Source organism: Pecten maximus, chromosome 9 (genome assembly GCF_902652985.1).
Source record: "Pecten maximus chromosome 9, xPecMax1.1, whole genome shotgun sequence".
NCBI lineage: Eukaryota > Metazoa > Mollusca > Bivalvia > Pectinida > Pectinidae > Pecten > Pecten maximus.
Genome location: NC_047023.1, coordinates 14,841,275 through 14,866,178, shown reverse-complemented (window position 1 = coordinate 14,866,178; position 24,904 = coordinate 14,841,275). Strand labels below are relative to the sequence as shown.

General features: G+C 34.5%; 1 protein-coding gene across 1 annotated transcript in view; it reads left to right on the top strand.

Annotated features, from left to right (window-relative positions):
* LOC117333870 (sodium channel protein 1 brain-like) overlaps nucleotides 1-24,904 on the top strand; it is an 87,649-nt gene that overhangs the window by 23,288 nt on the left and 39,457 nt on the right. Inside the window, 1 exon segment of the mRNA XM_033893288.1 lies at nucleotides 7,450-8,039. Within this exon segment, the coding sequence (XP_033749179.1) occupies nucleotides 7,620-8,039 (420 nt within the window). The 5' untranslated portion in view covers nucleotides 7,450-7,619.

Genomic DNA, 24,904 nt, shown 5'->3' with positions numbered 1-24,904 from the left:
TAACACGAGTTGTGCATAGAAACCATCTACATTCCTTTCTATTTTCTATGGAAAAATACAAAAGAATGATTGGAAACTAACGATGGACTAATCAAATGATATATGTACTAGTTAGCCAGGCATGTGGAAACAGTTTGATAGTTGACATATATAAAGTTAGTGTTAAATAGATTAAAACTAGGTTTGAACTAAAAAAGTAAACAGAGAAAAATCGCTGACAGAGCTGTTACAGTGCAAATTTATGTTCACATGAAATTCAACAAAAGCAAGACAAAATTTTATGTTGCATCTTTAAGTGAAACGGATTTTTTTTTTAGCGAATTACATGTTATATGTCTGTGTTGACATGTATGGAGATAACTATTTAATTCCTTTGTCTGGGGGGAAGAAATCTTAACTCGCTTTCGATTTTCCTTTCAAAATAACGGCAGAAATTTAATCCTCTCACATTCCAGCGGTGATTAGAATGGTGCGTTGTATGTATATGGAGGTAACGGTGTGCATCGCAGTTATTGAAATGGTTGTGGCCTATCATTATTATTATATATTCTTGTGACACAAAAGGAAATATTGCATGCTAACCAAGATAAATCTGACAAGGCGCCACATTCAACAGATGTCTGTGTAATCTTATTTTTGTCACGATTACATGTTTATCATGCATATAACAGTCATCGCCTTATTATGCAGCTCTTTTTCTGTAGATTTTTGCGTTTCTTTAGATATTGCTAAATCATATTCCTAGCCAATTCTCAAATATCGCGAATGGACGTTTGGTGAGTGGCGTTTCAATTGAAGCATACTGATAACAGTTTTTACAACGACTTTTTGTTACAAGTTTTTGTCAATGTTCAGCTGCGATAGATTGAATTCAGTGTAAAATTTATTTCCTGATTTTACAGAGAAATTACCTCTCGGTGCATTCCTTTATAGCATTATACAATCTACGACGATAAAATTGAGACTCGTAATCGAGTTGATAGTACAACGATAGAGACCAAGCCATTGGAATAATAGGAAAGATATCATGTATCGTCACAAAAACCATCATTGTGATCATGTAATACAATTGTAGATACCATAACAGTCAGACTTACAAGTATAGCATATTATTACATATTGCATATTAATCTAGTGGTTAGCCACCTTGATATGCTGGGTGTGATATGGCATGACATTATAGCGATGGGTCCGACCTTGACCAATACCTATATAATGTATAATGATCTATTGTATCAGATGATATAAAGGCCACATGATATACTTGCGTTGTGGTATTGACATGTTGAGCGATCAGTTTTAGGTCTGTTATGAAATATCTCAAATACCCTAAAGTAAGTGGTGCAATCGGCTTATCGCCTTATAATGTTTTGTACAATTTCCTATGATATATTCATTAATACCGTATACACAAATGTAAACTTTACACAGGGTGAAATAGTTTCTTTATACACCCGTAAATAATTTGTGCACCCGTCAAAAAAGATGACGAGGATATTTTGGTAAGGCGTTGTCAATCCATCCTGCGTAAAAATTAGTTTGCGTAGCGACCTTCTCTCAGTTAGGCCAATTAGTACAGTATTTTAAATAGTGCCTAGGGATTTTCATTGTCCCAGAAAGACGAAACAGCTGCATGGATATGGTGTCCCTAACATCAGTAACGAATCCTTGAAGGACAAAACAGCTGTAAGGATATGGTGTCCCTGACAGCACTAACAAGTCTTATAGAAGACGAAGCAGATGAGTTATGTCCTTAGCATCACCGACGAGTCCTAGAAGGACGAAAAAGCTGTATGGTGCCACTAACGTCACCGACGAGTCATAGAGGGACGAAACATCTGTATGGTTTTAGGGACCACATGCAGCTTTTTCGTCCTTCTAGGAATCGTCGGTGACGTTAGGGACATCACACAGCTGTTTCGTCCTTCTAGAACTCGTCAGTAATGTTATGAACTCCACCGACGAGTCCTGGAAAAACAAAACAGCTGTATGGTGTCCCTAACGTCACCGTCGAGTCCTAGAAGGACGAAACAGCTGTATGGTGTCCCTAACGTCACCGACGAGTCCTAGAAGGACGAAACAGCTGTGTGGTGTCCCTAACGTCACCGACGAGTCCTGGAAAAACAAAACAGCTGTATGGTGTTCCTAACGTCACCGACGAGTCCTAGAAGGACGAAACAGCTGTATGGTGTTCCTAACGTCACCGACGAGTCCTAAAAGGACGAAACAGCTGTATGGTGTCCCTAACGTCACCGACAAGTCCTAGAAGGACGAAACAGCTGTATGGTGTCCCTAACGTCACCGACGAGTCCTAGAAGGACAAACAGCTGTATGGTGTCCCTAACGTCACCGACGAGTCCTAGAAGGACGAAACAGCTGTATGGTGCAGTTTTATGTTCATTACTAGGTAGTTACTGTATTTGTTATTATATTCACATTAGAGGTGATAGCCAGTGTATTTGTTTAGAACAATCCATTATACCTATTTCAATAGTACATACCATCACAGAATATCCAATAAATATATTTACGGAAATGTTGTTTTCATCTGTTCGTGTGTAATTAGCTATATGGTTCCCTGGTGTGCTTTAGCAGATTGATCACGCCAGTCAGATATATTGTGTATTTATGTTCACTAATAGACTAAATGGATCATGAGAGAAAATTACTTGGTTGGTAAATATGCTTGGCGTGGCTACTGAACATCTCTTTATTCATTGATTAATACCTTTGACAAAATGACAAATACAACCCTAATGACATCATATGTATGATGTGTAGTCCTTCATGACTGAATTATGTTATATATAATATCCTTAATATGTGTACAGGCTTATATCATTAATGTCTCGGGCATATCAATATTTTTTCTGATATGATAATGTAAATATCCATCTTGGTGAAAATTAGAAACTGAAATTAGAAAATGCAATAGTATAATCTTAAAAAACAACAGTTTGCTTACTCTAAATACTAATTATAAAAATAGTTGTTTTTTTAGGTCACCTGAGTCGAAATAAGTTACCTATTCTAAACCTTTTGTATGTCATCGTGCGTCGTCCGTCATCCGTCGTGCGCCGTCTGTCAGCTGTCGTCCGTTCATAAACAATTTACATGTTTGACTTCTGCTCTTTAATAACCATGAGGTTAGAGACCTGATATTGGGCCTGCAGCATGCTGGAGTGAAGGGTTATCAAGATTGTACAAATAAATGACCTTGGCCTTTATTCAATGTCACAGGTGTTAAACATGCTAAAATCTTTAAAAGACCTCTTATTAAACAAGAGGCCAAGAGACCTGATATTGGACCTGTAGTGTGCTGCGGTGAGGGGCTATAAAGATAGTTCAAATCAATGACATTGACCTTCATTAAAGTTACAGGGGTCAAATATGCGCAAATTCTTCTTACTCAGCAAGAGGACCAGAGACTTGATATTGGACCTTAGCGTGCTGAGGTGAACGACGTTGACCTAAAATTCCAGGTCACTGAAATCAAATCTGTCAAAATATATCAAAACTCAGATGACCTTTAAGTCCCATGGGCCACTTGGTTTGCTTTTTCCCCGTTTCAGTGTTATTGAAAGTTCAATTGATATTTGTGATTAGAAGTAAGTTATAAGAAAGTTTTATAGAACATCTTGTTCAGTAAGTTTAGCAATCTCGATACTCGCAGTTTTAAAGAATGTCATGTTTATGAAGGTCAGCGATATGTCTTTACAGTTTTATAGAAAGTCGTACTCTAAGAGGCTAATGATCTCACTCTGATAGGCTAGCGATCTCACTGGTTTCAATTTTATAGAAAGCCGTGTTCTGATAGGCTAGCGATCTCACTGGTTTCAATTTTATAGAAAGCCGTGTTCTGATAGGCTAGCGATCTCACTGGTTTCAATTTTATAGAAAGCTGTGTTCTGATAGGCTAGCGATCTCACTGGTTTCAGTTTTATAGAAAGCCGTGTTCTGATAGGCTAGCGATCTCACTGGTTTCAATTTTATAGAAAGCCGTGTTCTGATAGGCTAGCGATCTCACTGGTTTCAATTTTATAGAAAGCCGTGTTCTGATAGGCTAGCGATCTCACTGGTTTCAATTTTACAGAAAGCCGTGTTCTGATAGGCTAGCGATCTCACTGGTTTCAATTTTATAGAAAGCTGTGTTCTGATAGGCTAGCGATCTCACTCTGATAGGCTAGCGATCTCACTGGTTTCAATTTTATAGAAAGCTGTGTTCTGATAGGCTAGCGATCTCATAGGTTTCAATTTTATAGAAAGCTGTGTTCTGATAGGCTAGCGATCTCATAGGTTTAAGTTTGATATAATGTCGTGTCCTGTAAAGCAAAAAAGATGATACCACTTTTTCAGATATGGTTATTTTCAATTGAAAACGAAACTGTACTTTTGGGGTATAATATTCGCGATTGTTGGTATTTCAATGATGTCACGATTTTGCAAAGACAGGGCAGGGACATCAGTTAACAATGCAATGATAATATGAGAATGATGAGACCTGAAACTGTGTGACGACAATTTGATACTTAATTTCGTGCAGGTTAGCATTCACGGCGTGAAATAGTATTTTGTATCTCATTGACTTTCTTATAATACGAAAATTAAAGACAACATAGCAGGACAGGGGAATTAAGTATACCAACTATGTGATTACATTTCTGTTTCTTCCAACGTGACAACATTGCAGTTATAATTATTACATTTTTATTAACGAATGTAAATCCAATGAAACAAACACAGCGCACACGCATGTTTCGATTTGTCATCATCCAGGAGGCCAAAATGTTTGAGTCGATAAATCTTGGAAGTGAATACGACAAGGGCCTGTACATGTGATAAGTCCTTAATAGGAAAGAGATTAATCCAATCTGTTAATAGAACATGGCCCTGGGACCAATACGAACCCCTGTAGTGACATCAGTTAGTGACTTAGTGTGAAGCCTTTGATACAGCGGGGGTCCTTCTTATGCGCTTGATGTGGCAGGGATTTGTAATGAGTCCTTAATATGACAGACAAACAGGAAGTTTTCACTTGTGGGCCTTTTGTATGAATCGTGTTGCAAATCGACTATTGGAATTAATTAGGCGATGATACCTTGTGGTAATGGTGACAAAGTGACATTTCAAGTACATTTTTGCATTACTTGCTCACTAATATGTTTTATCCGATAAGATCTTCAATATGAAAATGTACTAGACAGCACGTTTGATAATTACAATCACTTGTGAATTGTAGGCGTATAATAAAACTCGAGTCCTTTATTAGTTTATAGGTAATACAGAGCTTAATGACAAATGGCCATAAAACGATACACAAACTTAATTGGGAACATTTATGTGAACAACAAAAATGACAGTAATCACGCTATCGTTGAATGTTCCGTGGTCTTTTTATTTGTGTGGTTACATATGTCAAGTAAATAGAGTTCTGTTAAATGACCTTCTTATATTTGTTAAGAACTGTACGTACATATATATGGTATTATATATACACGTTTTATAAATAGTCTTTACCGCTTCTGTTTGACCTGTAGATATCTCGCCGAGCATTTAATACCAGATCATAACAGTATTTAGTAAATCTTTGGTATCCAAAAGCAATACATGATTATTGCATGTGTATGATACAAAAGAATAACGGGTTCGGGACGTGCTCGGTGGAGCATTACATTTTATATACACTGATACGTGTCCACCGCTAGGGCTCGGAGTTCGACAAGCCTAAACCCTCTATTAAACGTCTCAATGCCAGCTTATTGTGAAACACAACTTGATATACTAAACACCGGACAAACCCTGGCGGCTTTGGCACAATGGGAACAATTCGTTTGTCACTGTTGGGTCGGTCACGATAAGCTCGCTTCAACTGACAGTTATCACTACAGAGAAGTTTTTTAACGGATTTGTTGTGTTAACGTCGTTGTGGAGAGTATTTTTTCTCGGACAATTGAGACGGAAAAAGGAACTCTAAAGTGTTACTGTTTATGGGGATCGCTTTAGAGTGAGAACCAATGTCGGACTACATGTGACGTCATACTCCAATTAACGATCTAAGAAGAAAGCACAAGGGATTAAGTCAATATTGCTAGTAGGTATCGAGTGGAAACCGACTTAGTGCTTTTCAGCCCTAGGTTTTGGTATGTTGTGAAATGTGGAGCGTATTGTTCGACGGATAGTCGCAGACATTTGTGTGTTTCTATTGAGAATTTTTTTCCAGTCGGAATTAGTGGTTTTCGAGACGTGTCTATGGGACGTGGTTGTTCAGAAATTGGTTTGTTGAGAATACCGATGGAATTATCCGTGTAGGTTTTGGTTGATCAACAATGTCAGGACATACAATTGTAATATTTCCAGCCTAATTTAATTACGATTGAAAAGACATGTATTGTGATATTTGAATAATTCTAGTATTCGAACATTTAACTGGTTTGTACGATATTCAGCAATGTTTTTAGAGACTTCAAAGTGTACGTTTTTCTTCTTTCAATATTCTAGACCACTCGTAGGAATATCTTGAAAAGATTTTTATTTATTTATGATATTTATGGTAAAATTTGAACATGTTTCCTATTTGATGAAATAATCCCTAGGAATATATCTTATACTTTAGTTTCATTGATTTTTTGTAACAATCGGACTTGCATTTCTATTTTCTTTCAATTATAGTTACAGGCATGTACATATATACCACGTTTAATATTTGGTTTGGTTACTTATAGAAACGTCATGCGTTTTAGATTGAATTATTTTCTTTCGTAGTAAATAAGATATTACCATAATACTGATGGATGACCAGGAAGATTCTGGAGACGAGGTGACCAGGTATATTTGGTATACTTGGTACACGTCTCTCTTGATATGGGTTTACTTGTTTAGTTTACTATTTCACAAGAAATAACTGCAGCATTTCAAATCCAATTTCTTTTAGATTTTATTTGTTTAAAAATAAAAGCTGACAGTTCTGCTTGTGTGTTGTGATGACTACTAGTCTGTATAGATGAATATTTGTCTCCGAAATCTATTGACACCATTTTGAGACATATTTTTTCTCTTTCACGCACGTGTTTTCTCGTGTTTGAATGTTAACTGACGATATTCGTCCAACAGGTTGTCTACAAGCAGTTTACTTGGACTATAATTCACATATTTTTATTCATCCTTCCTATTCAAACCTATACATGTAATACCGTACTTTATGAATGGATTAAGTCACAGGCATTTGCATCTGGTTAGTATTGATGGGGAAAAATAACTTCTTCTACTATATCAACAAATATAGTTGGGGTAGGGGCTTATATTTTTCTATAAATACTAACCACATTCAGACGCCTGTGATTAAATGGACGCTAAAGGATTTGTACGGGATATATGTCACATAGCCTATTGTCGTATTATGTTTACATTTTCTGTTCTGATCTTGTCTGATGTTTATAATTTCTATTGCAGAAATGTCCATTGATGTCTAATGATGGATACACGATGACTTGAGTATGAGGTGGAGCTGCACCTCGCGTTTTTCTCTTCCTAGCTTAAATGCTTGTGTGTGCTTCAACAAATTCCAAACGGATTATATCTGGCGACATCCGAGGACCGTGTGTTCACTTAAAGTTGGATAAATGACTGAAATGAAGGGAAATGATGATAAAAATCATCTTAGTCCCTACGAGAATGGCGTGGCTCCGGCAGTGGTGGCGGATGCAAATGATGCCAAAAGTGTACTGTCTTCGCGACCGTCGTCTGCTGTCAGCGATGTGGAATCACGGGTCAAATTCCGACTGTACACGGACGACTCTTGGGCTAAACAACTCCAGAAGGAGGAGGATAAGCGAAAGAAGGAAGAAAAAACTGGAGGTATCGCCGAAGCTCATCTCGTCGACGGAGAGCTCAGGTTTGACGATGATGAAGAAGAAGCGAAGAAGGAATGTGATCCGAAGCTAAAGGAGGGAGATCTCCTCCCTCCGGATCTCGGTGACATATTCCGGACAGACTACTACGGTAAACCGCTTGAGGAGATCGATCGGTTTATCAAAGACAAGGTAAAATTGTCAAATAAATCCATTCCTCAGTGTGTTCTATCAATCATTCCATGGTTTGGATATACATATTTCAGTACGAAAAGTGTTTTGGGAATTTAAAGAAAACGGTAAGTATTTCTTTACTTTAGCAACTGGACATGAGGATTAGCAGGTAAGTGTATTGTATATTTAGTACATCAGGACTATGATGATGTATTTAGGTTTTTGAAGATTTTCACCATCTTTTTTAACATCGTTAATGACGTAATCCATGTATTAATAATAGAATATACTGACAAAACCTTGAAACTAAAAAAAAGTACAGTTGGAACAAATTTCTACTGTATATTGTAAATGAGGTGCAAATATATACATATCAGCAAACAAAAGTCACAAATTATCTCCCTTTAAATAGGAACTAGCACAGACTTCAGTTGTTTTAATTTTTGAAATCGTTGATTTTATTCGATCAACAGTGACTATGACAAATAGAGGTGTTATTGTGGTAAAATAAGTATATACTATTCAAACAATATTGGCATAAAACATCACTTTCATATTGAAGGTAAAGTGCATTAATTCCTAGTACATTGTATATAAAAAATAAATAGGTTTTTCTTCTATAAAAAATAAATAGGTTTAACAAATTTTAATTCTTTTATAAAAGATAAATAGGTTTAACCAATTTTAATTTTTTTAACAAATTCAACAAGATAACAACTAACCAATACCTGATATTAAAGCTGATAGCAATATTTTTTTCTGATGTGTAAGCCATTCCTGAATCTTTGTGTTGCAAATATAAAATACATCAGCTTTGTTTAAATGGCTGGAACTTTAATTTCTATCTTCTCCAATATTTATGATTAGAAAGTATCAAAGTCAATGTATTTGATTTATAAGGTAAACTCCATACTCTTATTGTATACCTTGATTTGTGGTGAGAACCCAATCAGATAGATTGTCCCTGATATGAGTGTTTAGTGACCCTGTTAACCCTCTCATTATCAACTACAAACAGGCTCATTGTTTGAAGGGTTTGATAATGAAAAAGATTGAATGTGCTAGATGTGGTTGTGGTGAGGATATTTAAATTCACACCTGCTCAGGTGACCAGATAGGCTGAATTTAGGAAACAGTATACCCTTACAGATTGATGATTGATTGTTAGAAACCAACCTCACACATAAACATGGAGAACACTTTTCCCACTGTTTCATGTAATTAAATCTTCGTTTCTCAATATGATTGATTGTTTATAATTTGAATTAATGATACATAGACAAAATAGACAAGAGTTGTAAGTACATTTTTTTCTTCTTGGACATTGGGGATAGGATGTTTATTAGGCGAATCTGAAACCCGATGAGCCCCAAAATGAGTAAAAAAGCAGTTTTGTCATAAGATCAAAAACACCCAAGAGCCTTCCTTGGAGTAAAATGATATTGAAACAAATAATTCAATGTTCCTGTGGACTTCTATATCAAAACAACATTTTTGGTACCAGTCAGCAAAAGTTGGTAATACAATATACTAAATAGACTGGCCCCCTGTCTCTAGAATATCAGAACTATAAACAAAATTGAGCTTTATGATTTTGGTCTCTGCCTGATTCTAGACAAGTTTAAAACTACCAATAGGGGGAGATAATCTAGTATTATAATTTAGCTGAGCAATTCTTAACAAAACCCTTAGTGGCTATAGTGGCCAGTCTAAGTACAACAATCAAGAATAATTGATTGTGAGCAAGTATTCAATACAGATTGATTGCCATACTTTCTAGGTATTTTCCTTAATTGAGCCCATTGACAATTTTATAGTTATTTAAGGCCATAGTTAAGTACAATACCCAGGGTGTCACTGTATCTTAGCATGGCTCTTTCTCTGGTGATAATTATGTATAATCCCGGTTTATTTTTCCTTTGTATTATGACATTCATTACAATATTACCAATATTACTGCTTACCATATATACATCAGAACAATTTACATTCATGTACAATCCTTAAATCAAGTGCTTAAAAACTGCAAGGTTATCTTTGCTCTTAGTCATTGATTGACCTTCATTTGATTTACTTCAAATTAGATATGTTGACTTAAAATTGAAAACTAAAATGGGAAACTTCCTTTGCAAGCATCTAGTTCAACCTTGAAATTTATGCTAATTTGAAACATAAAATTGAAGTCCAACACAAAAATGATTAACTCTAAACATACCTGTACAGTTAGTGTGTTGATTACAGGTGTACTTGTGTTAAGGGTTATAATAGCGTACACCTGAGTGCCTACCTCAGGTACCTGTAACTTTGAAATAGCCATGGATCATGTGCACACTTGGACAACTGAACAATAACATAAGATTTAACCCCAACCTAAATCTGTGTGGCATGCTTAAAGAAACAACAGAAACTTAAACCGATGAACTCCTGAAATGAATGAAGCATTTAAATCTCTGTGGATTATTGTTGTGGTAGCGATAGCTAGGCTCCAGTTTTCTTAAATATGTTGCAAAAAACACACACTAATGTACAAGAGCATGCACATTAACGCCATATTCCTATATACTGTTTCCAGTGATTGATTGAAAATGAGGGGTGTCTTTATCTGGCAGATGAACAGGATGTGAAACCCTTTGTCAACAGCTCTGTATAGAGGTACTAAACATGGGGGTACATTTCAACAGATTTATATTCAAACCCCTGTTATCAAAAAAAAAGTCATAGAATTTAAATTTTGTCCCGTGTCGAATGATGTATATCTGATTTAATAAAATCAAATTGGTTTGAATTCATCATAGTTTTTTTACTCAGAGATTAAGAGGTCTCATTTCCTATAATATAAGTACATTTGTTGTGGTGTGTTACTGTTGTGATGTGTTACTGTTGTAGTGTGTTACTGTTGTGATGTGTTACTGTTTTGGTGTGTTACTGTTGTGTGTGTTACTGCTGTGGTGTGTTACTATTGTGGTGTGTTACTGTTGTGGTGTGTTACTGTTGTGTGTGTTACTGTTGTGGTGTGTTACTGTTGTGATGTGTTACTGTTGTAGTGTGTAACTGTTGTAGTGTGTTACTAATGCAATTAGTTACTGTTTTGGTGTGTTACTGTTGTAGTGTGTTACTGTTGTAGTGTGAAGCTGTTGTGTGTGTTACTGTTGTGGTGTGTTACTGTTGTGTGTTACTGTTGTGGTGTGTTACTGTTGTGGTGTGTTTGTTGTGGTGTGTTACTGTTGTGGTGTGTTACTGTTGTAGTGTGAAGCTGTTGTGTGTGTTACTATTGAGGTGTGTTACTGTTGTGATGTGTTACTGTTTTAGTGTGTTACTGTTGTGTGTGTTACTGCTGTGGTGTGTTACTATTGTGGTGTGTTACTGTTGTGTGTGTTACTGTTGTGGTGTGTTACTGTTGTGATGTGTTACTGTTGTAGTGTGTTACTGTTTTGGTGTGTTACTGTTGTGGTGTGTTACTGTTGTGGTGTGTTACTGTTGTGGTGTGTTACTGTTGTAGTGTGTTACTGTTTTGGTGTGTTACTGTTTTGGTGTGTTACTGTTGTAGTATGTTACTGTTTTGGTGTGTTACTGTTGTAGTGTAAAGTGTGTTACTAATGCAATTAGTTACTGTTGTAGTGTGTTACTGTTTTGGTGCGTTACTGTTTTGGTGTGTTACTGTTGTAGTGTGTTACTGTTTTGGTGTGTTACTGTTGTAGTGTGTTACTGTTTTGGTGTGTTACTGTTTTGGTGTGTTACTGTTGTAGTGTGTTACTGTTGTAGTGTGTTACTGTTTTGGTGTGTTACTGTTGTAGTGTGTTACTGTTTTGGTGTGTTACTGTTGTTGTGTGATACTGTTGTTGTTTGTTACTGTTGTGGTGTGTTACTGTTGTGGTGTGTTACTGTTGTAGTGTGTTACTGTTGTAGTGTAAAGTGTGTTACTAATGCAATTAGTTACTGTTTTGGTGTGTTACTGTTGTAGTGTGTTACTGTTTTGTGTTACTGTTGTAGTGTGAAGCTGTTGTGTGTGTTACTGTTGTGGTGTGTTACTGTTGTGTGTTACTGTTGTAGTGTGTTACTGTTGTGTGTTACTGTTGTGGTGTGTTACTGTTGTGGTGTGTTACTGTTGTAGTGTGAAGCTGTTGTGTGTGTTACTATTGAGGTGTGTTACTGTTGTGTGTGTTACTGCTGTAGTGTGTTACTGTTGTGGTGTGTAACTGTTGTAGTGTGTTACTGTTGTGTGTTACTGTTGTGTGTGTTACTGTTGTGTGTGTTACTGTTGTGAGGTGTTACTGTTGTGGATTGTTACTGTTGTGATGTGTTACTGTTGTAGTGTGTTACTGTTGTAGTGTGTTACTGTTGTGATGTGTTACTGTTGTATGTGTTACTTGTGTGTGTTACTGTTGTAGTGTGTTACTGTTGTGGTGTGTTACTGTTGTGATGTGTTACTGTTGTGTGTGTTACTATTGAGGTGTGTTACTGTTGTGTGTGTTACTGTTGTAGTGTGTTACTATTGTGGTGTGTAACTGTTGTAGTGTGTTACTGTTGTGTGTTACTGTTGTGTGTGTTACTGTTGTGTATGTTACTGTTGTGGTTTGTTACTGTTGTGATGTGCTACTATTGAGGTGTGTTACTGTTGTGATGTGTTACTGTTGTGTGTGTTACTATTGAGGTGTGTTACTGTTGTGATGTGTTACTGTTGTGAGGTGTTACTATTGAGGTGTGTTACTGTTGTGATGTGTTACTGTTGTGAGGTGTTACTGTTGTAGTGTGTTACTGCTGTGGTGTGTTACTATTGTGGTGTGTTACTGTTGTAGTGTGTTACTGTTGTAGTGTGTTACTGTTGTGTATGCTACTGTTGTAGTGTGTTACTGTTGTGGTGTGTTACAGTTGTGGTGTGTAACTGTTGTAGTGTGTTACTGTTGTGTGTTACTGTTGTGTGTGTTACTGTTGTGAGGTGTTACTGTTGTGGTTTGTTACTGTTGTAGTGTATTACTGTTTTGGTGTATTACTGTTGTAGTGTGTTACTGTTGTGGTGTGTTAGTGTTGTGTGTGTTGCTGTTGTGGTGTGTTACTGTTGTAGTGTGTTACTGTTGTGCCATGTTACTGTTGTAGTGTGTTACTGTTGTAGTGTGTTACTGTTGTGGTGTGTTACTGTTGTAGTGTGTTACTGTTGTGGTGTGTTAGTGTTGTGTGTGTTACTGTTGTGGTGTGTTACTGTTGTAGTGTGTTACTGTTGTGCCATGTTACTGTTGTAGTGTGTTACTGTTAGTAGTAATTTTTGACACAAACCAAAAATTTTGATGTATTTTATCAACCCTCTAGACTCATTCTATTGATAATTACAAATATTTACAGCAACACTTGTAAACAAGCTTTTTGTACTGAAGTGACTGTGTTGACATTTACAAATGTAAGTTTTCTTCGTACATGCATGTTAAATGTATATGTACGTCTCGTGCTTGGACAAATAAGATTATTAACTACAGGGAGTGTGTTAGCTTTAAAATGAGTATTTATTAATAGAAACAGGATATGAAATACATTGCAATGACATAATTCAATTCATGAATTTATATTTAAGTATGGAAATAAAAAATGAAATGTGAGTTACAAAATGCCATACAAATTTCACGTAATGTATGAAAATTCTCTTATCTGACATTGCTGCACAAATTAAAGGCATGAACATTTAAAATTAGCACTTCTCAGTCAGCTTATATTCCCTTAACTGACATTACTACTACACCAACAATTAAAGCACAATGAATTTAGCCTCTCAACTTATAGTCTTTTCAAGTTATAATTGATACAATAATAAAATGTTCTGCAAAAAAAATCCTATAGAAACAGCCATAGCCATATCAGCATTAAATCTCCATTCCATGAGTATGCAGCTAACAATTTAGGATGATTCTGTTTCGTAACCGGGTCTCAGATCAAAGGAAAGATGAGTAAATATTGATTTTAAGGATTATATGAACTATTCATGGTACTGGTATTATTTTATTGAATATGACGCAATGTGAGGTTAGAATGTAAATTGTATTTTCTACCTTGTCTGCCAGGTTTCTTTATCACATAAACTGGATAGTCAGTTGTATACAATTTAGATAATTACATCATAATTGGACACCATTTTTTTTCTCTCTTAAACACAAACTTGTTAACATTAACATGTAATTATTAAGGGATAATTAAAAAACATGTATCACACTTAATCCCCTACACCCACCCAACAATAGGCACAGTATATATTGGTAGACCTGCAGTGTATGTAAATTGTTTTATTTATATGTTAGAAGCTCTGAAGTGATACAAAGTACTGAGGGTAAAACTCAAAAACTTTGTAACATATTTATCTAGAAACAATTCTGTATCTATAATAAGACCACACATATGTCTATTGCAGTGTATTAAATGTACTAACAAATGTCATTTTGTTGACCTGTAATAAGCTCATCCTTTTGTTTGATTCAAGTTATATGTGTTGGTCTCTGGGGTTATCAGTCCCCCACCTAGCTGGAACTGAGGGAGAGAAAACTTTTGCGTTGTGCATGTACTCAGTTCTTCCATCTGTCCTTTCGTCCGCACTTCTGCTCTCTTGTCGGGGTGCAGCTATTACAGGTGAGGCAGTGTGTTATGTATCAAAAATTAGGATATTCTGACCTACATGTTAACTTCTGAGTCGTGACCTTGGACATACATCAAAGAAAAAGTTTGTCCAGGGAGGCAATTTCTTTTACACTACATATGGTATGGGTTCACTTGCTTCAGGCAGTGTGGCGTGTAGCAAAAGTAGGTATCTCTCCTCTACATTTTGACCTTAGAGCTGCATATCAGGTGGGTGACTTATTACAAGGTAAATATGGAAGTTGAACACAATTTGTAATTTTTGAAAGATTTATCTTAACAATTGATTCAGCAAAAATAGGAGATGACATGCAAGGACCAAATGCAGTTCTCTGATTGGTTGATCAGCAGGGGGTATCTGATTGGTTGATCAGCTGGAAATCTGATTGGTTGATCAGCAAGATTGAGGTGCATACTAGACATATAATACTTACTATTATAGGTATTGTATTTGTTGTGATGTGGTACTGCAGCAAAATTCTATTTCTGATTTTAGTCTTATATATTTTACATCATTTAGTGATTTGTAAACCCATTAGTGAAAAAATCATAATAAATGATGCCATTATCATTTTGTTGTGATTGTAATTCTATTCACCTGAGACATAAATTTTTATTTTCATTCATATATACAGTTGATTTTATAGTTATGAGCATTTACACGTTTTAAAATATATATACATACATATATATGATGAATAAAACTAGCAGCCACAGATTTAAATGGATTAATTGGCCTGCCTACTTGTCAAAGTAGATCAAAGTTTGGCACATTAGCTATCCACCATACACTCAGTATACCTTTGAGATTTTCTTTTATGTATTTGGAAATGAAAAGATCAGGTTTGTCCTGTAATTGGATCAACATTGAAACCTGGTAAAATCTTTTCTTATGAATTTGAATTCTATTGATTAATTCAGCAAAACTTAACTGTGAAAGAAAACACAATTATCAATAGCAATTTTATAAACTGTAAGAAAAATAAGCTTTAAATGGTTCCAAAATGAGCAATGAATTAATTCATGAAAGCTCATTTTGCATTAGGCAGTGCTTATATCTGAATGGCAGAAACACGGCAGGCTCGAACAGACTACGTTTTTGTGTATTATGAGATAAAATACTTTCTAGTGATTAATTTTTGACAAATATTAAAATTGTGTTAGTTTTCCAAATACTTTTCTGACTAAAAAAAAAAAAAAAAAAAATGTTACTATGTATGGCAATAATGCTACAATATCTATAATGAAAAAAAGGTGTAACTTTGAATATATAGTGCGATATATATATACTGGTGTTTTATACAATTTAATACAGGTGTAAAATTATGATCTACATAAATATTTGTTGATACAAATGTAAAGGTGCTTTTGTCGCAGACAGGTATTTACTGAGTATACATATGTAGCTATTATCATACATTGTAGAATATTGGCAGATATTTGCTTTACTTGGAACCTTTAAATTTTTCAGACAGTTTTACTGTTCATTTTGATAATAACATACTGCAATACATACATACTATGTATACATGTATGTGTTTATAACATTTACTTTTTATACATGTATCAATATTTTAAAAAACCGTTCCCAGTGTAGAGGTGCCAATATTGCCACTGGCTAGTTGATCTTTAATCTTATTGATGGGTTCTACAAACTGATAATTCTCACTTTAGGATAATCCTAAAAAGAAGAATTTGATAATTCAGATAAGTGCTGATACCATCTCTAATACAAGCTGTTACAGTGGAAACGTTACTGAGAAAACATGTCAATCAAAAAGAATTTCATGTTATTGCTATTTAATCTTATTTCCCATTTGACAAAGAGATATATTTATTTCATTACTACTGTGGGACTTAGAACTTGTAAATGGGGTTTACATTAAATTGTAATAAAAACACCATGATTTGTTTTTAATTGCACTATCAATTAAATATACATTATTTATGCCCTTGTAATGTTTCTGGAGATTTCGCACCATAAAACGCTAGAGTGAAACCCTTTTCTCAAAAGTAACAGCAAGTTTGCACTTGCAGCATATTTTTCATTTTGATGGTTTTATGTCAAATTATAAATGCCATCATTGGACTCACCAAAATAATCGAAGAATGATTTCTAAATTGCAACTGGCCACTATGATGAGAGATTCAAACCCAAAGTCTCTAAATTCTAGATTAATGGATTCTATCTGGTAGTCTGAGCTCGATTGAACAAAACTGGTATGGTATATAACTAGGCTGTGTGAGAATTGATTCCAATGTAACGAATTAGATTACAAACAGCCATCACTATTACATCAACACATATTACTTCATAGTATACAGTCAATACAGCTAGGTCTCCATTCTACAGAGTTATTGACAAGTTCTACCCAAACTGTGCTATACCTGAGGAACGTTTTGTCCCATTATTTGATCACTTGGCCTGTATCAAAGTCTCACAGTTACATTTGTTTGTTACTGTTGCCATTCCTCAATATAAATATATATATATATACATGAAGGCCAGTTTATTGGCCCTAAAGTGGTCAACCGTGTCATTTCATATCGACAGATTTAAACTATTGTACAGTCCATACAACAGTCGCATTTAAAACTCTCATGCAAGTTTACTGATTTACCAATATGTAAATCACCATTACATAACGAACTGATGTCCCCAGCACCAATGTGAAGGTTATATGCTATAGATGCAGATGCATTTGTTACTATGAATGTGCGTCTAGGTGATAAAATTCCTCGAGATGAACTAGTTTTGTGGGTTTGTAAAGCACAGGGGAAAAGTCATAATGGAAGAGCGGCTGGTATCCCTGCCTCAGGAATTTCCCAGTATCAACTTCCCATAACATACTTTTGTCATCACGTTTTGCATCCTGAACGACCGTTGTTGTATTGTACAGTAAATTTCTAGCTCTGCCTTTCCCTTTGCTATCATCAGGATAGCAATAAACCCTTGACACTTGGATCAAATGCACATCCCCTATCTTTGTTGTAAATTTAATGATGGAAGCAAATATTTCATTTCTGTGCTGCATATTTTTATGACATGTGGAATAAGCCTGTGCTTGACAGGTCGTTGTAACATGTATATAAGGTTTTAGGTTGTGATGATTCCAATGAGAAATAATATGACTTTTGTTTTATTTCTGATATATTTACATATAAAATATTTTAATGACACAATATGACACAATATATCTGATAAATGTCCATGACCTGTAACCATTATGTGGCAAAGTTACACTGTAACTTGTCTTTAGTTTAAAGTGATTGTCTGATTTCTTATTCTTTAGTTTCATTTTTCATTTCTGTATTCAGAGTTGTTTTTATAAACTTTTGTATAGGCTCCTATTTATAGACAATTGAGTGCCACAAATTTGCTGTTTTATCTATGAGGGAGGTATAGAGTATACAGGTGAATACTAATCTTACTAAACAAGTAAAATTTACATCAGTACTAGGTTGTGTGCACACCTGTGGCACTCACTGCATGGTAATTTAACAAGCTCGAGAAATCTTCGTCTGATGTACGACCTGCATGGTTACATTGATTTAGCATTTGTCTAGAGCTATATATTATGCTTCTTGGTTGTCCTTGCATCTAGATATGTTCATGGAGGGAGCTGTGACCTCTTTGGTTTAGTGACTTTGGTAAAAGATAGATGAGTGTGGTACTATAGGACTAGCCTGGCCTGGGCCATATGACTCAGTTGGTGATAGTTTATATTGTGTCTATCTATCTAAAGTGCAGGTCCATGGCAAGCTTAGGGTTTGAATCCTGGTCTGGTCCTTAGTAATTGCCTTCTCTGTCCCCTTCAACAAATTTTTAGAATGTTTTGTTCCCTCAGAGAAAATCCATAACTGGTGTTTTAAAAATTTTAAGTTGTGTTTTTAAAAGTAAATTTCATAATCTGGTTTTAACATACTAATCTGATGGTCATGTTTTAATATCTACACCATATACCCTCATTCAATGCCAAAGATCAGAATGCTGTGTACCATAAAATCCTATGTTAATCCTCTTACAAGGAGCATGATTCTAATACATACTTACTAATTAGCTCAACTAACTCATGTAACAGGTCAAACCTACCTAGGAGAACTATAACTGCCATACAAAGCAAATGACCTTCCTGGGACAACAATTCTTACTGTTTATAAATTTTGTTGTGTATTTGATACACAAACAAATACAATTTCAATTTAAAATCAATGGTGTTGTTGTTATACACAAAATCAATACTTGTATTTAACATCTGCTTTAATATAGAACTATAGATATTCTGCCCATGACAATTTCTGGATTTAATGTCTTGTTCTTTTAAAGCCATTATACATGTAATTTATTCTAGATAAAAAGAACCTCGCTTATCCTTGTTTTAAATACAGGACTTTACATGTAAGTGTGGTGTAAGCAACATGGAGGACAATATCAGTTGCAAAACAGATACTTAGGATAACAAGTTTACTGTTATAGGCTTATAATAGTCTTTGATGATTTGACAAATTCAATTTCCTTTAGCCGTGAACCTCTGACCTCCAATCCTCAACCTCTAGTTCCTCCTGATCTTAACTTCAGACAGCAAATTAAACCTTACTGATCCAAGTAAAATATTGAGGAATAACTCTGAATTAATTGTGTATCAAGGCTTTCCAAATTGTATTAAAATGGGTGGGTTTTCTGACCTGAAACAAATTACAGTTTTTATTTTTTAGGGGTTAAACAATTTTCTCGCAACAGTTGTATTTGGAATGCATACATTATAATTAAGAACTGAGGAAGTTTTTTTTAAATCATAAAAATGAAAAAGCAATTCCATTACCTAAAGAGTTATCAGTTGGAATTCTAGAGAGAAGTTTTCACCACAGGATCTCCTGGACTTTTAAAATCCAATATGGCTCCTTGGAGGCCAATCAACCATTTTGCTCATTTTTGCATGTAGCGAAGTTTTATGGATGTCAAGGACATTCTGAATACGTTTTGTATTTTGTAGTTCAGTGCTACATGTCTGATGTGTTAATGTATGCCTGCTCATTTCTAACACAACATCAATACTATTTAGTAGCCCAACGAACATAAAGTTCCCTGATTTTACTTCCCATGATAACATTTCAGGCAATAAAATTACCACACACTTCTCATTAGTTATTTCTGTCAAGGCTGCTGTGAAACACTTTGAATACATCTTTCTTCTCATCATTTTGACAGTAAACCAATAATTTTAATTAAAAACCACACTTTTTTGCTTAGGAAGCAGAATTTATTTCTCATGAAGTGTGTTTTTGATTTTTTTCCTGTTTTGAGTGACGATTTTTTCAGATTGTGCAATTTCTTATTTCTTATGACTTGGTTTTGAACCCATTGCACATCAAACTTTTAGCAAGTTTTAAATAATAAAACCACACAAGGTTTACTACTGATCTAAAATCTATAAAAAAAAAAAAACCCTGAAAAGGAGCATTTCCTGCCAGGAAATTTACAATTCCATTTCTCGAGAGAAAAGAAAACCTTTAGAGGAACAATGAAAGGAATTAAAAGAAAATCTGTTTATTGCAGATATAGATTAAAGATGATTTATTTCAATTTGATATATCCAGATTTATTTAAATTTTAATAGCAATTTGAGATTTGTTTTCAAATTCAATATGAATAATTTCTGTTAAAGATGTATCATACTTGTTTATGGTCCTCATGAAGTACTATTGAATTTTAAAACCTCACATAATGTATTCAATGATGGTTTACAATATCCCACATATAGGGTCAGATAATTGGCTATTGATTTAAAACTGGTGGCAGATCATTTCCATGTTCCTGTTCCCTTTGAAATACGATATTCAACGGTGAAGTATTTTAATAAAAAGGCTAACTTCTGTGAACAATATCGGGCTAAGGTGTGTTTGTTTACTCAGTCCACATAGATCACGAAATGTAGCTGTATTTAACTTGACCTTCCTTTTCTGTGTATGGAACAGGAACTTAAACCTCAAGATATAGAATGTAAATAGCTTCAATCTGTTAGTATAAATTAGAATAGATACTTGGACTTCATATGTTTTTCTATGGAAATATGCAATATCATACCAAGCAATACATCACAGTCATTTACTGTTCATGCTTAGAAATTTCATATAGATTATTTACTCTTAGACATTTTCATTGAAATTTACTAATCTTAATAAATATGATAAAATAAACTCTAAAACTTGTTATCAAAATTATGGGAATTTTTAGGTACTATTCTATTCTAATTTTATTTGAATTTACCATATAATGTAGATTAAACTTCAAAGGAGAAATCAACTTTCTGCTCAGCGTATTAAAATTGAGGTCACATTGACTCAAAATCATACTTTGTGTTAAGCTTCTGCTTTTTCAGTATGATGTTTATTTCACAAACTCACACAGCTGTCTTATTTTTAGATTGCTTGATAGAGACGTAATTAAAAATAGTGTTCATAAATTTATAATTAAGAATTAATTGTAATTCATTCTACTCTGAATGGATATTGGTACAGACTATTTCTTGCCCATGCTTATGCCCCCTGAATAGCACTTTGTGCCCAGGGATATCGTATGTTGATGTCTTATCTGTAGTGGGGTTTAAAGTCATGTATAGATATGATACTGTTCCGAGTAATTGTTGTTCTATTGTCTGTAAAACTGTATTATTTCCAACAAAGGATGTATATGTAACTACAAAGTGGGCAACCCACCAAAGGCCAAATGAAGTCAAATGTGGAGTCCACAATGATAGTTTTAAACAGATCATTTGGAACGAAAAGCCTGGATAAGTCTAAACAATTTACCTCATGGTAGATTTTACAGTTTTAAAACCATTAATAATGCATTCAGTAATGAGATGAACCAAATCTTTAGTTGGTGTTACGAAGTATTAATTGTTAGGTTATCAATAGTACGGAATGATTATTACCCAATAATGGAATGTAACACTTTAAATCATACAATTAACATAGTTCAGAAGTTTATGGTCTAGAATTATTGTGAATCATTTAAACACTTGTATCAGTCATCATTTAAATATTAGAACCAAAGTTATGTCTTGAGAAAAAACAATTACACAATCTGTTACGATGAAAAAAATTATGTATCAGATTTGTGAAGTATTTCAACAGCTTTGATCACATGTTATATTCTTTGATGGCCTAAAAAGATATGATCTGTAAAATATGAAATGCCTGGTATCATTCATATTTGATCTAGAAGTTTTGATTCACCTTGAATTCATTAGGTCGTTAACAATATTAAGTTTTAATATAAAGGTAGGTATTTATGTAACAAATGGAAACTGATGATGTAGTTCAGTGTCTTTTCTCCTTTGAAATTTTATCTTGAAGACATTATTCATTACTGGTCAATAGAAAACTTTAACAAGAAAAAACCTGAGTACTAAAACAATATATGTTTGCCTTTATTTTTAAGGGGAAACAATCAGCTGAAATCTGGTCGGGTATCCAAACTGCAGGAATTGTTCTGTCAAGGTTAAAGTACTGCCCAATTTTACTCTTAACAGAAATTAGCTGAAGGGAAATAACTTTGTATTGTTATGATATAAAGGAAAAGTTAAAACATCATTCATTATATATATGGCATTGATTTATAAATAATAATGTTGCCTTAGCCAATATGATTGTGGTTCTGAACCAAGATTTAATGGGCAAATAATGTGTAGCATTTACTGTGTACAGGATAGAATGGAAAATAGTTAATCTGCTTTATTTGATCCATGAGTGTTCCAGATCATATTTATTGTAATTTAATATCAAGTACTGACAAATTCTTTTCACACAGACTCTGTGGTACCTGTAATTTGCTGTAAATACTACAATATTCTCTACATACATAAAGTTACTGAGCAATTTACAAATTTATTACCAGTATCATAATGTACACAAAATTAATGTCTTAATTTAATGCTTAAACAGTTCTGTCTGGCAGCATAATTGATATCTTATCTGGAAGAGTTATCTCCCTTAAAAAGTTAACCATTGTTACACTGCTGTAATAAATCCAATTATTTCTGTAATCAGAGATTTCGTTTTTATCATTCATAATTCCCAAGATGGTTATAATAAACATAATCTTTATGAACAAATATTGCTCTAAAAATATCTGACTGGTGTGTGTAATTCTTATAGCTGCTACATGTATGATATGTTATACAGTCTAGCTCTGTCGACTTATTCCTAGATTATCTGTTAGATGTCATGCTGTCAGCTGGATGATGTCCCTGTTGTTATCTGTCTGTGATGCTTGACACTTGTCTGAGAACATATCAAACATGCTGTCTACCCTAAACATCACATTATAAAGAAAGAAAGATAAAAACTACACCAATTCTGATATACATTTGTACAAAGATTAAAATAGATTGTCTTATTTATGGTATGGCATTTTCAAGACTATCAATCATTTTTTCTGCAAAATTTTTCCAGTGAAAGCAGTTGAAAACTTATGAAAAGAGACTTTCAGCTTCTGGTTTAATTTCAGATCAAAGAAGGGGGTAAAATCAATATAACCAACAAAAATCAAATGGTCTATGTGATACACATGTTATTCAGAAAGTACAGGGGTTTAACTATGAAAAATGAAATTAGATGGTGTTGCAGATATGGTTGTTACAAGAAGTAGTTGTTGACATTGTTGTCTAATAATCAGCAATGTATTTACATGGCTGTGAGGCAAAAGGTGGCCAGACTAATTGATTAAATAGGGAAACAAGAGACTTATTTGTTGTCCCTACTATATTGACCAGCAAAACAGATGATTATAGAGTCAGAACCATTGATTAAAGCAGGACCAGGTAATCACTGACATGGTTCTCTTGTTGACCAGTAATAAAATCATTTCTATATATACTGGCTGGGTCCTGAGTGAATGTTTATGGTCCAGTTCACCAACCTCTGTACACACACAGACACCTCAGATGTGACTGCATTGATCCTGATTATTAGTCCCCTATTGGTGAAACCATAGTTTCATGGTTGTCAGGTCAAGGTCAAGGTTACTTTTTTTTTTAGAAAATCTTTGTCAGTGCTTTACCAGCTTTATTCCTTTAGGGATTTGGATCAAACTTAATTCACACAAATATAAAGACCATCATGATCTCTCAGACAAGTTCAAGTTTCAGGGTTGCCATGTCTAGATCTAGGTCACTGTTACTATTTTTAGAAAAGCCTTGTCAGCGCTGTAGCAGCTTCATTCCTTTGATCAAATTTTAAGGACCGTGATATCTCTAACAAGTTTGAGTTTCAAGGATTTTGGGTCAAGGTCAATGTCACTGTTATTATTTTCAGCAGGGGCCGATAGGTGACATAATTAAAGCAATACCCAGTATGCATGTGTGTCATTAACTACTGTTGGAACCTGGAGAAAGCTTATACATGTACATGTATACATTGAAATTTCATTGAAATTTCAAAAATTATAAATAAGAAATTCTGGCATAAATCAAAGACTTTAAAATCTACCACAATACACTCCTATAAACATATAGGTTTGATCTGCTTGAATAAAAATGCATAATTTTGAAACAAAAACACCGCATAATTAACATTTGAATATGACCATACAAATGATAGACTTATTCATATGTGAATTTTACAATTCTCTATGTACTTAATAGTGAAAAAAGACAGAAGACACTGTTTGGCCGCGGTGGCCGAGTGGTTAAGGTGTCCCGACACTTTATCACTAGCCCTCCACCTCTGGGTTGCGAGTTCGAAACCTACATGGGGCAGTTGCCAGGAACTGACCGTAGGCCGGTGGTTTTTCTCCGGGTACTCCGGCTTTCCTCCACCTCCAAAACCTGGCACGTCCTTAAATGACCCTGGCTGTTAATAGGACGTTAAACAAAAACAAACCAAATCAAACTGTTTGGCTATACCTTCAATTGTATTCATTTTTGAGTCAAGACTATTTTAGATGCTTGAGGGAAAATAGTTGGGAAAACCATAGGATCATTTTTCTGCTGTAGATGGATCCTGTGATTATGTTCTTAAATGTAGCCCTGATGTGGTTCCTCAACTCCTCAGGATTGATAAAGAGCTCACACATTCAAGACATCATGTAATTAATTAAAAGAGACTTTGAGTTCATAAAATAGTATAACTGTAAAGATATCAAGATATATTACACATTATGGCATGTAATTTACTCTACTGCACCCTAACATTAGATCTTCATTTCAAAACAAAAATGATGTTAAAAACAATAAATAGACAGTAATATGTCAATCATGTAAATAATA